At 34.0% G+C, this 16,824-nt stretch overlaps 1 protein-coding gene and 1 long non-coding RNA gene across 10 annotated transcripts in view; one reads left to right on the forward strand and one right to left on the reverse strand.

Moving 5' to 3' along the window:
- SETD5 (SET domain containing 5) overlaps window positions 1-16,824 on the reverse strand; it is a 70,268-nt gene that overhangs the window by 37,553 nt on the left and 15,891 nt on the right. For 7 of the 9 annotated variants that reach the window (XM_074283968.1, XM_074283965.1, XM_074283963.1 and 4 more), the window contains exons 2-3: window positions 8,146-8,206; window positions 4,003-4,189 (exon numbers count right to left, since the gene is read on the reverse strand). In XM_074283968.1, the coding sequence (XP_074140069.1) occupies window positions 4,003-4,073 (71 nt within the window). In that variant the 5' untranslated portion in view covers window positions 4,074-4,189; window positions 8,146-8,206. Of the gene's footprint in view, window positions 1-3,328; window positions 3,435-4,002; window positions 4,190-8,145; window positions 8,207-16,824 lie in introns of all 9 variants that reach the window. The other 2 variants (XM_074283960.1, XM_074283964.1) reach the window with 2 other exon arrangements.
- LOC141551846 (uncharacterized) overlaps window positions 1,692-16,824 on the forward strand; it is a 30,233-nt gene continuing 15,100 nt past the window's right edge. The window contains exon 1 of the long non-coding RNA XR_012484983.1: window positions 1,692-1,776. This is a non-coding gene — a long non-coding RNA (uncharacterized LOC141551846). The remainder of the gene's footprint in view (window positions 1,777-16,824) is intronic.

A 16,824-nucleotide genomic window follows, 5' to 3' on the forward strand; every position in this document is an offset into this window, starting at 1 on the left:
TTTCTGGGTGAAAAAGAACTTTAAGACATAGGAAAGGATTCTCTGTTAGTGAGGGCATGCAATTCATTTCTGAGTATGCTGCAAGGAACTGGGGGATACACCAATAATGCAGGTCAATAGTCTTAAGGAAAAGAATGATTTTGACATCCCTCACTGGGAAATTAACTGAGACTATCTGGAAACAAGTGGGATTAGTATTAAACTCAACAACTAAGGTGAAACCAAAATGCAAGACATGAATTAAGAGAAACTAAGCAGAATTTTATTTTTGTGATGGATAGTCAGAGAAAGGTATGTGTCATTAAAAAGTTAATATATGAAATTTACTGGATACACAAACATTCCATAGTGCAACACTTTTATTTCATGTGTGGAGTTTTTGCTCCACTGAACATATATGGAATGAAATATGACAATTATTTATTTAAAAAAAAAAATTTTTTTTGGAAGGGCAAAGGAAAAACTGGACAGAACAAAAGATATCCAAGGAGATGGAACTGCATTAGTTGTATCTTACCCATCTCCAAAAGAGGCTAAATATGAACATAAATTCTTCATGTATGTGTCTAGGGGACAAAAATAAAATGCACATAGTGGGAATTGATAAGCCATCCCACTGGAATCAGCTTCTAATATACAGCATAACATCTACTATATCACCACTGCATGCTCAATATTGAGGTTAAGTAGTTACCTTGCAACTTCAATTTCAACTGGTCAAGTATAATAATCTAATTTTATTCTAACAATTAAGACAACCACATAGGTTTTTATTCAAGACCTTTCTTAAAAGGTGGTCTTACTATCACCCATATTTTAAAATGTAAATTACATGGAAATTTACGCCAATGAGATATTTTTATTCCCCACTTAGAGCTAAAGGAAAATAAAATTCTCTTAAACATAATCTTACACAAATAAGAATCTTAGCCTTTCCTCTGCCAAATCCAAATAAGTATGACAATAGGCCATAAGTGGAAGCCATGCTCACCAAAAACAAACAAAAAAATCCTTCATCTTTATCATCTTTTGCTAAGATAGTGGCTTCATAATATGCACCCACCTGCTCGGGCCTTGCTATTTAATACCACATTTTTGAGAACATTTGAAATTTTTGGCTATTACAGATCAGAAATCCAGAAAGTTTTCTTTATATTTATCTATTATTGATCTAGAGCTGGGAAGGGACACCTTAGGTTATACAATCCAAATCCCTCATTTTAGAGATGAGGAAGCTGAGGCTCAGAAAAGTTTAAATAACTTGGTCAAAGTCACTTGAGCATTAATGGGTCAGCAGAGGGTACTTTAGCTTGACTTCTCTTTTCCAGTTTCAATGTTCTTTGGACTGTATCACCCTGCCTCCACAGCAGTGAATCTACTACAGGTCAAGACAGTTTTCCACAACATCACCTTTTTGTTGCAGTCAAAATTTTAATCCTAGGAGGCAGAGTTTCGTTCCCCCCTCCCACCACTTCATTCTGTACAATCTGTCAATTACAATAGGATTTAACTTTTGGCAGTTCCTAGGAAATGTCCTAGGTACAATGATACTTAAATAGGAATTTAACAAAGTCGTTCATTGACAACATGTATATTTGGTTGAGACAAATTTTTCACTTATTCTGTAAAGAAAATCAAACAGAATAATAGTTTGTGATTAGTTGTTACCATAGTAACAATTCTATTAGGAGGTTATAAAGTCAGGTTTCAATTCATCCAAGAAGTTTGTGTGGAGATAATGGAAGCACTTTAATCCATACCCTGCCTCAATCCCAGGTTGGTTACAGTACCCCATTTACTAAGACCAAAATATTAACAAGGGACAGTGTGGATTCTTTAGGATACAGTAGTCAGGTAGGCTTCTTTTCAAATGTCTTGACAATAACCAGCTACCATGATATTTTAATTTCACACCAATTCAAGAAATATTTCATAAGTACCTATAATATGTGAGGCACTATATAAATGTTACCTAATTTCCTTGTTTATTTTCACAGGGTTTTCAAAATTGAGATACAATGAGAGCCTCAAAGAAGTAAATGTTAGTAAGCACTGTTGTTTATGACTCTCAGATATAGTAATATGTTGACAAGAGCATGGATATTGGCTCCCAAGATGTTTTGCCGAGTTGACAAGTTAAAAAAAAAAAAAAACACCTTATAGGCTGGGTTTCACCTCAGAAGTAAACTAGTGGTTGTGGTCTGCAACTGATTCCATAGGAATAATGGCAGTGAACTAAATAAATAGACTTAAATGTGCCTTTAACTCCTCTGGCTTTACAAATTCAAATGGCATGGGTTTAGCATTCTTAGTTGAAGTTCCTCACAAATGTAACCTCAGTTACAGATCTTAGATTTAAGCTGTAGATGGTCAGAGGTTAATTATTTGCAAGGCAAATACATAGACCATACATTTTCCTTCAGTGTAGCTTATGTAGTTAGTGGGCCAAATATAGAAAGGTGTTTTAAAATTCCATCCCAGATTATCACAGAGGTAAAAGCCTCCTGAAATTGGAAATCTTGACACAAGGAATAAATAAATGAACCCTTCTATGTTTGAAAAGGAAACTTTACCCTCCCCCAAATGTAATTATATTCATATACATATATATACGTATACACACACATATATATATATATATATTTATACACACACACACACACACACACACACACACACACACACACACACACACACACACACACACACAAGTAGCCCCCAAATTAAATTTTTTTTCAAAGCCAAGGTAAACTTGCAGGCCTGGGGAACTTTCTTTTAAGTACCTCACCAATGGAATTTGTTATGCAGCTGGACTGAACCAGAAGGTAATAGAGAAGTTTAATATATAAGAAATGTTCTTAGCTCTAAGAAAAAGACAAAAAACAAAAAAACACCAATCCGACCATTAGCTGCTCAGGGAATTACAGTAAAGGGGAAACACCCAGAGGAATTGGAAGAGAAGCAGCTATTACACAGCCTAAAATTTGAATATACTCCAAACAACTATGATTGCCCCTGTCCATAACCTAACTCCTAATAGCTTTGGAACAGATCTGCATGTCTTCATTTAAGGATGAAGGAATCCTTCAGTCAGTCCTTGAGTTTTTCAGTGGACTACCAGAAACTAGTATAGTTAAGAGTGCTGCTTTGTCTAGAAATGAAGAGAATTTCTTCTTTCTTTCCAAAAGTAAGGAGGATTGGATTAAGGGCAGAGAAAAAGAATAGAGGGGACCTGGAGTAATTCAAGAAGCAAAGGAGGGGCAAAAGAAGATTATAAAAGGAAAAGTGGATGGATTTATACATAGAAAGTTGTGTAATGAAGGCCTACCTTCATATTCATTTGGCAATTAAATTCTTCATGGATTGACAGTCTATTTTAGGGACTGGGCTTTTGGTTTTCGACAAACTCTGTGAATTCCTAAAGTGGCTCACAGCTGAAAAAAAGTTTGGTACCACTGATTTTGAAGGTCCTCTTTCCAGGAGATGGTTATAAAGAACAAATAGATGATATGGCTGTCCTGTTTTCTTTCCCAGATGTCAGAAGTTGCAAGTAACCTGCCATACATAGTCTCATTTGGATCAGTCCCTTTACCCTACGATAATGGGGGAAGTACATCGGTTTGAAGTTTTTAAGATAAATCTGAAAAAGGAAAGCAGTTTACCCCCAACCAGAAGAGAATTAAATAATCAGTAACTCTAAAAGGCAGGGTGGCATATTTGCTTTATTCTTACCTATACCAAAAAGAAATTAGAATGTAATCATTCTTTTGTGAATATGATCCTGTTAATTATTTACCTAGCTACCACTCCTAGAGTTCAGGAGAAATGGCTTATTTTCTCTCCTTTCTAATTGCCTTTCCCTTTTGCCCTTGTTGACATTCACAAATGAAACAAAGTAGATTTACTTTAGAAAATCCTAGATTTAAGTTCTGAGATTCTCCTAAAAATCTAAGCTTTTTAGGTACTCTCCTAATTTCCAAAAAATGGGGAAGTAGCACTTACTCTGAACCAGCAGCCATATCTGAGTAGGATGTATCTGGTGTGGTGACTCCCAGAGGAACTGCAATGCTCATGACGTCCAACACAGCAGTAGATGGAAATCACGGGGTCCAATTAATGGAGACTGGCCACTCTGAGAGCGGGGGTGAGCCGCAGAGCCTCAACCAACATGTCAGGGACATGAGGAATCCTGGGACAGAAGGCAGGGCATTTCATGAATATTTCATTTTTTTAAGCAGCATACTTAAAAAAAAAACCAACTGTGGCCTACTTCTCCAGTCCTTCCCTATTTTTAAAATGAGAGATTCTAGGGGCTCAGTAAATGTTTAAAGCTGTACCTAACCATTAAGAACCTTTCTTTTATTCTTAAGACTTTCACTCCAGAGTGCCTATTCAACTGCTAATTTTGTTCCCCAAGCTGATTTTCTAGTCACTTTTCATCTTCCATAGCTATCCACTAGCCCTCAGGGCCTAACTTAGTTTTTATAAGTAGTCTTTTGTGATTGCTAGAAGAATCTCACAACTTCACTTAACTCCTTAATAGCTTATTGTCTTTATTAAACTTTTCTTCTCAATCATTTAATTCAGTTTTTGCTAATAACCAATAATGCAATTTTTCCTCAGTGTTAATTAATACACACCAATCTACTTATAGTTTGAATCTGATTGGAAACAGCTGCTGTTTCTTATAATTTTCTTTTTCACAGACTTCCACATTCTCAACAATTCTACTTTAATGAATCCTTGAAAGGGCAGAGAATTAATGACTCAAATGCTAGGTCTTTTGGCCAGCCATACTGACAGATTTGAATAAAAATAGACAGATCACAAAATGGCACTTTTTATGATAAAGAAAAATAGCAAATTCAAAATGAAAAGGCATTCAATACATAGTAAGATAAAGAAGAAATGGAAAATGGCTATGCATTGACTCCCACAAACCACTGGGATCTAGCAACTAATAAACTGCTGAAGTAAAAAGGAGGGCATGATATGAACCATGAACCAAAAGGAGATTAAAATATTAAAAAGGGGAATAAAATGTACTTGATAGTGACTATGAAAAATATTGATGAGGTATAAAAACAAAGCTTTCTCAGAATATAAAAAGTACTTTGCATGGCATAAATTCAAGGTGAATAAGATCAAAGGTTCATAATAAGACAAAAAGATGTAGAGAAAAGGAATCCATGCAAAAATATTGCATACATGCAATGTTATATATGAGAAAAGCTCTGAACCGAAAGTGAGGAGATGGAGTTTTTAGCTTAGTTTAGGAGTTTTAGATCTACCATTGATTTTAGGCCTTAGTTTTTTCATCCAAAAAATGAAGAAATTGGGTAAGAATTATATTTTAAGGTCCCTTTCAACTATAAAATCTTAGAATTCTTGTTTGTGATACAGCCCACTGAAATGTCAAATGACCAATGACCAAAAGAAGAAAAATTAAGAAATCAACTGTATACCTATTAAATCAACTCAGTAGAAAAAACGAAAAAGTTAAGAAATTAAAACCATATTTAGGATTGCAGATGATTTATATTATAACTTAAAATACATAAACAAATGGGACTGAACAAGACCAGTCTAGGAAGAATGAAGAGGGAATTTGTCTTCATTTCAAGCTAGACCAATTTTTTTGAAAATCCTAAACATTTTACTAAAGTCCCATTCTGAGAATGTCTTATTTTGGGATGGAGGAAGGTCAGGATTCTCAAATTCTTTCATGCCAGTATAACACAGTTTTGGCAAGTTCTACCAATCAAAAAAGGTTTCAATAATTGATCCAATAATGCTGTGTGTCTGTTTTCTGAGCAAAGTGTGTCAGGTTAGTCAAGACTTGCTCACCATCAAAAAGTTGGTTCCAATATTATGGTTTTGAGGGGGAGAAGAAAAAAGGGAGGTATAAATTCTCATAAATTGGTCTTTAAGGAATGGCATGGTTGTGCGCTTAGTGGAAGGATTATTCATACAAATGTTATCTTGGATCTTTCAAATATTTCAATAACTTCTATATTAAGAAAATAGGGAAAAGTATTACTGCCTTTGACAATTACTTTAGAATTCCAAAATTACTATGAACAACAAGCTACTCTAGGCACAGGGCACAGAACAGATCTATCCAGTTAGGAATAAAAATATTCCACTTAATTTCCCTGGATTTCTGGCAATTTGGGATTAGTTTGGGCTATGCCACTGGGTCCACCTATGTTTTACTCAAGAGCAGAAATTAAAGGCATCTAATAAAAAAAAAAAAAAAAAAAAAAAGAGGATTGAAAGGTTAGAGATCAAAGAAGCAGATTGGAAAGATCAACATACTTGGAAGCAAGACTTCCATTTGACTTTTCTTTAGACTTATATTAGCTACCTCAAGGTATGTTATAAAGGGTTCTATAACCTATAAAAGGATATATAACTGTTAAATATTATTATCTTTTATCATCTCACTTCTTCCTCACAGTTCATTAATAGGAGCGATGGGTTTGTTGATGGGTTTAGTCTGCTTATAGAGTTAATAAACTTGTCTATAAATAACTATTTATTTAACCCTAATTATCTGCCTTTTCCTACCATCATTTCCAAACTGACCTCAAATAGTTTCTGCCCCTTCTCACTCCAAATTTCACCAACTATTAGACATTTCTATAGAATTTCCCACAACAAACACAGCAGGCATTCTCCAATAACAGAGAAATAGCTGGATGTTGGAGAAGGTAGATTTTTTTACTCTACTTTTAAGCTCGAGTCAAATTAATTGAGTCAAAGTAAAAGAGAAGCTGTTTAAGACAGATAAAACAAACAGGAGAAAGGTTGATTGTGACCATACCACCCTTGATCAGCACAGCAAATTTAAGAGTACTATAACTGCAGTGAAAGAAAAACCAACCAACTCACTAGACATCTTTTCTTTCATTCAACTATTCTTCTACATGTCAAAAACAGTAACCTAAGATTTGGGTCAAATACAGTCTGGTAAATTTGAACTGTTATTGCTTGTTACTTTTCTTTTGGGGAAAGATTTTCTGAAGATTGGCTTATTAACAATCAAGACTGGAGAAGTTGGAGGTAAGGGTTATTAGTGTCAGCATAAAGACTGCCAGGTAAAATAAATGAGGAAACAGCACAAAGTATGTATGAATAATTGTTCTTTTCATGCTGTAACTTCATTCGTAAAGCATTCTTTTGTACCATTGCCTCAAAAAAAAAAAAAAAAAATTGTCTTGACCTAATAAAAAGGATAAGAATAATAGTGGCTAAATGCTAATTTTAAGTACTTAATGAAAACTGAGCTAGCTAATAGTCAAATCTCTTCATGTTGATTTCCAAAGGAAATTCTATCTCATTTTGAAGCACTGACAGAAAAGAAGCAAGTTTCCATCTTTCCTACTACAAAAATTGTCCAAAATCATATGACTCATGTCATATGTCAAGTGAACCATAACAGATAAGCTGGGCCTTTCTTCTTCTAAATTATAGTCTCCCATTGTGAATGAGATGAAGGACTGGAATATCTAAATTCAAATCTTGTACTTCTTTGCAGCTAAAAAATTTATATGTCCTCTGATCTTGTCCTCAATCAATCAACAAGCATTTAAGTCCCTATATAGTAAGAAGTACTATGCCAGCTGCTGGGGAAAAGACAAAAAAATCCCAATAGTTCCTGTTACCCAGAAACTAATGTTCTATATGAGAAACATGCATAATAGAAAATAAATACAAAATGTATGCTAAATGCAAGGTAATTTTGGCAGGTTGGGAGAAGCACTAGCAAATAAGGGAATCAGGGAAGGCCCCAGATAGAAAGGAATGCTTGTGCTCTATAAGATGTAATGTAGATAAACTTTTAGGTCATTAATAGCCCATCTTTATTTTCAAAATCAGGCATTATAATTACTTGAGCTTTTGTAATCAAATGAGAGATTCCCAGTATGGAATACCAAACTCAATTTCTAAAAGCTGCATTTCAAACATTTTAGAGATACTTTGGAGAGAAGGACAGAAACAGCTATATGATACATTCTCCTAATCAGTTACACAGGAGATTTCACTGAGGTCACTGAAAAGGCATCTGCTAAGTAGCAATATGTCAATTTAAAGGACGGGAAAAAGGAAAACCAGCCAAGGGATTTTATTTGGCTCAGTCACCTTTATATTGACCAGCAGATGTGAAGTTCCAATAATCTCTTTGCCAGTGTCCTCTGAAGATCTGGAAAAAGTTGACAGACAAATAATTAGTATTGAAAGGAATGCCACTGGTGGACATAATACTGAACCAAGACAGTTCTTTCCAAGAAATAAGTTTTATTATAGAATTGTTTAACTCCTCCTGACCCTCCATTCCAGACCCACTAATGCTCTATTTACCCTTATGCCCAAAATGTAGTGCTACAGCTTTCTTTTGAATTATTCAGTGTGATACTCCTAAATGAAGTATGGCACAAAAGAAGAAAAAAGGAAAGAAATGGTCTTAATTCTAAATAAGAGAAGATCAACTACTATAACCTGTCAATGACTAGTACATTAACATGTTCTCTTTAAGTTTGAATCCTTAGTATCACCTACATTTCCCAGGTATCTTTCCTTTTATTTATCATATCCTGCAAAGCTTCCTTTGCCTAATACCCTTTTCCAAAACCCAACCACTTTACTTTGATCAAATCACTCAGAATATCAACTACTATTAGCACATCTGCCCACCCCCAGCTCCCTCTACCATATTTTATCTTGCCTAACTGCAGAAGGGAGAGTGACAGAAGGCAGACCCCCTGTCATCGAGAAGTCCCTTGAAACTTAGGATGAGTTTGTTGCTGTCTTGGTACTGGAATCAGGGTCAAAATAAGGCATCTACCAAAAGGAAAAAAAAAAAAAAGAAGAAAGAAAGAAAAGCAAGTGACTTGGGCTTTTAGAGAAAATAGTTGATTCTTCCTTTCAGAATCAAAACAGGCTCACTTTTTAGTAAACCAAAGCCTTCTAAACAAAAATGTTTACCCACATTAATCTACCAAATTTAATGCTACCAGAATCATCACAATAATGCCTGAGCTTCAATACAGTATTAAAAAGGTCTTTACCAGATTTCAATGATTATGCATTGCAGATAAACTAGATTTTATTTCTATCTTACAAATTTCCTAATCTTAAAACTGGGCAGACGCATTATACCTTAAAAATAACTATTGCCTAGAGGATATAATGAGAAGACCAAAAACTTAAGTATCCCCAGAAATGCCAAAAAATTTTTTGAATAGGCAAAAAACAAAATACAGGAAGAAGCATTAACAGTTCAACCAGAAAGGGGTCAAAATCTCAAAATACAAAGACTAAAACATTTATTTTGATGATTATAGAGTTGATGCAAGAGGAGATGTAATGTACTGAAAGGAGAAAAATGAAAATTTACCAGAGGAACAATATCCTTTATGTATGATAAGCAATAAAAAGAATGTAGAACAGAGAAAAGGAGATAGAAAGGGAGTGTATGTATATATAGGAAAGGTAACATGACTGCAGCAGAAGCTGAACTTCTTTCTCATCAGCATCACTATTCCGGGAAGAATCCATCAGAATCCACACGGAGCCACAGGCAGTTGTCTGATCCGATTGCAGAACCAGCACATCTCTTAGGACTGAGCACTCTCGAGGAGTCATCATACTGAGGGAGGCAGTTATAAATAACAGGCCAGAATATGTTGATAGTTGCCCCTGTGTTTTAGAACAGGATTCTTCCTTATTGGTTAATAGCCTCTGCTACTGTCATTCTGATATGACTTACTCAATGTACAAAACTCATGATCTTTCTGGCCACTCCCAGAGAAAACAAATATAAAATGTTATAAGAGCAATTCCAACAGAGATTTCAGAGAAAGAAATTGCATCAGCCAGGTGAGCCGGAAGCAGCTGGGAGACAGAGTCCAGTGAAGAGCCAATCCAATGAAAGAAATTCAGAACAACTGTGCTTCAGTAATGCTGTGAAGAGGACTGGCAGGAAGAGGAGAGCCGCTTCAGAAAAAGAACAGGCCTCATCTGCTTCAGACTGTCTTTGTACCGGGGCTGCGGACCTTGGCCATTCTCCCAGAGATGATGCAATCCTGATGAACAAGATCTGCTGCCAGAGAAACAATTGTTAACAGCCTATGCAGACAGCAACTCAGCTAAGGAGCTATCTCTGATCAACTTTCTCCATAAACCACTTCAAAATGTAATAATATGCCCCCAAAGCTCCAAATATCTATCAACTCCACTCTCCTTTAAGAAATAGCAAAATTAGCTCAAATAGCTGTGCACATGCATTCAGACACAGACGTAAGCTCTGGGTCACTGCTTTATACCCTCCCTTTTTATCTATCCCAAAATATCATCCAAGAATGTTTCTGAAACTCTTATGTTTTTTTTTTTTCTTAAAACATGGGAACCTTACAGACTTTGACTTATTCTCTTTTAAAATAAGAAAAACTAACTAGAGTAAAGAGGGCATTTTTAATTTTATGAAGAGGGAATTGAGTAAAGTATTTATTCTCTCACTTTCACTTACCTTCCCTCACTCCTATTAAAGAATGGAGGAGGGAGGAAGTAGTTGCCCCTCCCCTTTTTTTGGTATTATGGGATCCTTTGAAATGAAACACAAGATTGACTTCTAACATCTCAAGGTCAAATTAAATAATCTCAAATTATTCATCTCTTCGGTAAGTATACATTTAGCCCAATCTCCATCCCTTTATACTTAAAAAAAAAAAAAAAAAAAAAAAAAAAAAAAAAAAAAAGATGACATCTGATTTTGAAAATAAACTGGAATGGCACAGAATTAAGAAAATATTACTAAGATAATTATAGTCCTCTTAATAAGACAGAAAGAGTGCATTTCAGAAAGGTTTTCAATAAGGCTTGAAACTAAAACAGGAGATTCTGGTTAACTCATTTAACCAGAATTTTTAGAGCAATGTGCTAAAGAAGATCTTACTATGTAAGGTATAAAGAGCTTATGTTGGTAAGGGAAATATTAAACAAAAAATATTTGTGATTATTCTACCCTCATGATTTTCAAATCACTGATAGTTAAAAATATATTAAAAGTATAAAAATACATGTACATATTGCTATCAGCATATACACTTATCTCTATTTTTAAATTCATTTTTTCTTGATGTTGCCTGGCATTCAAGATTCTTTACAATTTGTAATAATATGACTTTTCTATTCTCTAAATGTACTCTATACTCTAGCTTACTCTCTTCTCTGGCCCTGGAACAAGCTTTATTTTCTGAATTCTATGCCAGAAGATTTCTTATTCCAGAAATTGTAACTTGCTGACCTTTTACTTAGCTTTAAATATCCAACTTAAACGCAACCTCTCTTCCATGAAGCATTCACTTTTGGTTACAACTTCCAAAAAACTTAAGAGCACCGTTTTGCATTTTTCTTGTTCATTCATATAATACTATGCATTATAATTATCTTGTAGAATCTCTAATTCTCAAATTTTGGCTCAAGTGCCACCTTTTACAGGAATATTTGTCCCTGCTCATACCTTTTGTAGGGCTCCTCCACCCAGAAATTACTTTGTATATGCACAGTATACCAAGAAAATTTAGGAATCTTATTAAACTTTTTTAGAACACCCTGCATTTTTATTTAATTTTCCACTCACATGATGTTCCCTTCCCCAAAAGATATAATCTTGGTGGCAGTTTCAATTTTATCTCTGCCTGGCACATATATAGATATCTCATAAACATAAAATTTTTAATGAACCTCTCAGTTTTCTTATTTCCTAAAAAATTCTGCGGGCCAAGGATTTGTTTTAAATTCTCTCTTACTACTCAACAATTAGTACTGTACTTTGTTTGCATCTCTTGCTTTTATAGAATCAGTCTGAGCTAGAAAGTTTTAGTTCTGTTTTCATATAAATACTTTAAGTATTCAATTCTAAAATGAGAAGCTCCCCGAAGGTATAAGCTATGTTCAGACAGTATTCTTGGAATACTGCTATGCTTTTAGTATTGTAGGAGAAGACTAGTATTAAGGTAAATAGGATTTAGATGGCTCTTAGTCCTTTAAGCAGTGGTCAAGAAAGGAACAAGTCTCTCCTTATCACCTGCCAAATGACTATACAATAGTTTTTTTTACTACCTTTCATTCACAGTGATTTTTTTTTTTTTACTAGTCTCTGAGATGATAGTGAAAAGAGGTACAGAGGATGAGATCAAGAAATTACAAAGAAAGGGGGTAATCTAGGTGTTAGATAATAGAAGTTTACTTTAGGAAAACATGGTAATTTTTTAAGAAACAAAGGGTAAAAGAATAGAAGAGATGGGTTACAGAAAATGAAAGCGACTTCAAATATTACCTGAAACCAGGAAAAATTTAGTAGCAAGCTTAAGATGAAGTAAGTAAGAATGGAGCTAAAGTTTGAAGAGAAAGTAAGTTTGGGTAGAAGTGAAATCAATAAAATGAAATGACTTTAGGCATTAAGCTAAGCAAGGAATACCAAAACAAGAAAAGACCTCAAAAAGCAGACATTCTTATGTGAAAAACAAACAAACAAACAAAAAAAAACACAGAAGATAGGTGTTGTGCAAGGAAGGCAGAAGTGGTGCAGGTAGTTTGGTGATAGCTTAGAAATTGCATAGGATTGCCTTAGACTATGTAAGATAATATGAAAATAAAATGAAATTAGAGCCCAGTTCTCAGTGGTGAGAAAGAGATTAAACACAAAGGATCAGAATACTGCACACCTTGATGCACCAAACTGACAGTGCTTTTATTTATTCTTAAATTCATAAAACAAAGAAAGAGATTTTATTTTTAAATAAAATCATAATAAAATTTTTATGTCAATTTGTGTGCTCGGTCCTTCTAGTGTCAAAATGGACTAGGTGGAAAGAATAAAATAAATTTAAGTGACTTGGAGTTACAGTTTAGAATCTCTTTTTCACACATTCCACCACAAATTACCTCTTTCTAGTCCCTTTCCTGCATGTCATTTCTTTCCCAGTTACCAAAATTTGGCACAATATGTTTAGTAAAATGAAAAAAACAACAATAGCAACAAAACCTCCCAAAACAAACTTCTAAACTTAGGAATAGTTGGATAATTTCAGCTTTTTTTTTAAGGGTCTAATTTTGGCTGAGAGTTATTACCTTTCCTAAGAAATGTTTTTGTTAGAAGCAAACCTAAACGTCAAAACAGGGTAAATTTTTAAAAGTCATAGGTAATTTACAATGTGGATTAGAAAAATCCCTAAGACAGGAAGAGGAAAATAATTTAAATATGTTGACTATTACTCCATAAGACAAACCATTCATAATCTCTGAACTCTGAATGTTTGGAAATGAGTAATTTTGGCTAGCATTATAATCAGGTGACAATCTTGAGGAAATATATATATATATATAATATTATATGTTTTATTTATATAATATTTATACATTTAACAAAACTACAATAATTGTTTTACTTAGGCTTCTAATCTTCCTACTCAAGTAAGGCCCAGTATATAGGTAACTATATATGGAACTGTGCAGCTAACAAAACCTCTAGTGCTTTCTCACTTTGTGTCACTTTGTCCCATAGAAGTGGATTCTGAGGGATTTAAAAAATGAACACTTGTAAAATCTGACAAGAAACCAACTAGATTTTCAAGCACATTGCAACAATACAACTAAAACCATTCTTTAATAATCTGAAGTTAAATTTTGAGGAAACACATACATTACCAACAATATAGCAAAGACTGCTTTCTTAAACCCTGAAAAGATTTTACTGGGAATTTAGTTAAGTCAAGAGACAACTTATAACATAAACAATACTAAGCACAAACCAATAATGTAATGAGAGAGATTCTACCTCGCCTAAACCAAGGATCTCACTGCAGGTGCATTTACCAAAAAAAAAATTTACCAAAGTGTGACACATTGAGCAATGAATGCTTTAACACAAATTAACTTTCCCTTTAAGTCTTTAAGATGATAAGTGAGCTTACTAAGTCTTCTATTTCTAGAATACCTAAAGCATTGCACTTGCAGTACTTGTCTTTCCCAATATTCAACTTCAAAATAATTTTAAAATAATCTCTACTTTAGAATTTTTAATGATCTCTCTATTATCCTTTCAATCAATCCTGATTCTGTTGTATTGGGAGGGAAAAGATAATCCTTACAATCTAGTTAGATACAATAGATTTTTGAATCTCTGCAGGTTGGAGTCTGCAAAGGAAAGCAGACAACAGCAACATTCTAGAACCAAAAGCCTTCTCTCCAGCTGTCTCAGGAGAATTGTTTTTCTTTTACTACTTCTTTTAAATGAAACTAGTACACACTAAATCCCAAGTTTTTTCTTTCTGAAATGGGAGAAAAGCATATCTCAGAACAAATTACATTACCCTCCTGTAATCTAGCTGGCTACTTAAAAGATTTTAGATGAAAACTGTAGGTAAATTATCTGAAAAACTCATAATTTCAATTCCAAACAGGATCAGCAAGTGGAGTCCTGAAAGTTCTGCCTTAAGGAATCTAATAAAGGAATCTCAGTTTCAATTACTTGAGGAAAAAGAAAAAACTTTGTTAAAAACATCCCATAAGAAGTGAATGTAAATTGTTAGCACTACTGTCTATCTACCCAGGTTACTTATACCTTCGGAAGCTAATAATTAATGTGCAACAAGAAAATGGTATTTACACACATATATTGTATCTAGGTTATACTGTAACACATGTAAAATGTATGGGATTACCTGTCATGGGGGGGAGGGAGTGAAGGGAGGGAGGGGATAATTTGGAAAAATGAATTAAAAAAAAAATTCCATAAAAGGCTTGTCTCTCCTATTTCCCAGTTCAATTTTTCAATTCAGTTTTACATATATACAGGTTCCTCTTAAGTTCAGGGTGTTGTTTATTGAGGGATAAGGATGGCATATTGAATTAATCTATGCTATACTTAATGCTCTGACAAACCAGACTAAATCTGCACATTTGCTAGCAGACATCTTATTTTTTGCTTTGTGAAGACTGAAGAACAAGTCAATGAAGAACTTATATGAAATATAAAGAATCACACAATTCCTGTCAATTCTTCCCTTCATCTATCTCCTGTATTATTCTCCCTTCATCCTTTCTACAAACTAGGAAAGGCCCTTTCTCATTCTAAATCTATGGCCTTCAATTACTATTCCCAGTTTCTGGACTCTGCAATTCATTTTGCATTCTGCTTCTGAAACCTACTTAGTTCTAAAGACTACCTGTTATTTAGTAGTTGTTTTTCAATTATGTCTGACTCTTCCTGCCCTCTTTTGAGTTTTCTCGGCAAAGATACTGGAATGGGTTTCTCTAATTCATTTTACAGATGAAGAAACTGAGGCAGACAGAATTAAGGGACTTGCCCAGGGTCACATAGTCTGAGGCTAAATTTGAGTTCAGGAAGTCTTCCAGACTATGGCAGCTCTAAAGATTACCAGAAAAATCCAAACCTCTGTGCTACCACAGTTCTTTCATTAACTAGCCAAACCACATCTTTCACTACATTCCTCCTGGCCTTTGTTCCTCCAATCCTTATCTCTAACCAATTCCAATTCTATTTTCTGTCAGGCTAGGTCACGACTTACTTCCTCCATAAAACCTTTGATCCTAATCTAACTCATAAATTCTCTTCCTTTATTCTGTATAAAACTGGCATTTTACATTAATAAAACCAGAATTTTAAAATACTTTAAAGGACCAATTTGGTTAAGTTGATAGTAAAATTTTTTAGATTTCACAATGCAAGAAAATAAAAATAGAATGAGCATTTTTATTTCAAGATAAAAGATACAATATTTGCTTATACTTATCTTTATTTACATTGTGTTTACACAGATAGAAAAAATAGTGAATCAATAGTAAAAATGAAAGTTTTGAGTCAGTTGATGCATCTGGTCCTTTTGGTGTTAAAATAACTCAAAATAGATTTCCATCAAATGGGGAATGGCAAAATAAACCATGGTACGTGAATGCAATAGATTACTGTCAAAAGCAAAGATAAAACGGAATTGAGAGAATTATGGAAACTTTTATAAACTTGAAAGGGAAAGAGAATTGAAAAAAACCCTAATTACAATGACTACAATAATGTAAAGCCTAACCCAACTCCTAACCCAGAGTAATTATAACCTGCCTTGGTCCTAAAGAGATAAGAAAACATTTCCCTTCCCTCTATGCGGAAGTTAGGGACAGTGGTTATAGAATAGCATGGCTTATACTATAAGACACAGTTAATGTGTTTATTAATTTTGCTAAATTGCTTCCCTCCCTCCCCAATTATAAAGGATAGTTCCCTGGGTATGTGAAGAAAAGATATTTGGAAATGATGATGTTTAAATTAAAAAAAAAAAAAAAAAAAAAAAAAAAAAAAAAAAAAAGCTATCAGAAACAACCATGTGCTATAGCCTCTGGATAGCAGCTTATTTTGCAGTTATGTTTTTTTTTCTCTGTCTAGAGAATATATTAATTTTGTAGAATCTGACTATGTCTGAATATTCCTATTTATCAAGGACATTATGACTTCAAAAATCCTTTTAACTTTTTATTGTTAAACTGATCTACAAATTAGTCTGCCAAACCTGGCAATTGCTTTATAGATATGTTCTATTTATTTATGTGATCATGTTGCCCCCAATAGAATATACACTCCTTGATAGTGATAACTGTTCTTTGTATAAGCTAGGTTGGCATATTACAACATTTGGACCAAATGCAGCTGCTGCCCTTCCCCACTTTTTTTGATGGCCCATAAGTTAAGAATGGTTTTTACACTGTTAAACTGAATTTTAAAATGTAAAAACAATTCTCATTTGA

This window comes from Sminthopsis crassicaudata, chromosome 1, assembly GCF_048593235.1.
Source record: "Sminthopsis crassicaudata isolate SCR6 chromosome 1, ASM4859323v1, whole genome shotgun sequence".
In the NCBI taxonomy this organism is placed as follows: domain Eukaryota; kingdom Metazoa; phylum Chordata; class Mammalia; order Dasyuromorphia; family Dasyuridae; genus Sminthopsis; species Sminthopsis crassicaudata.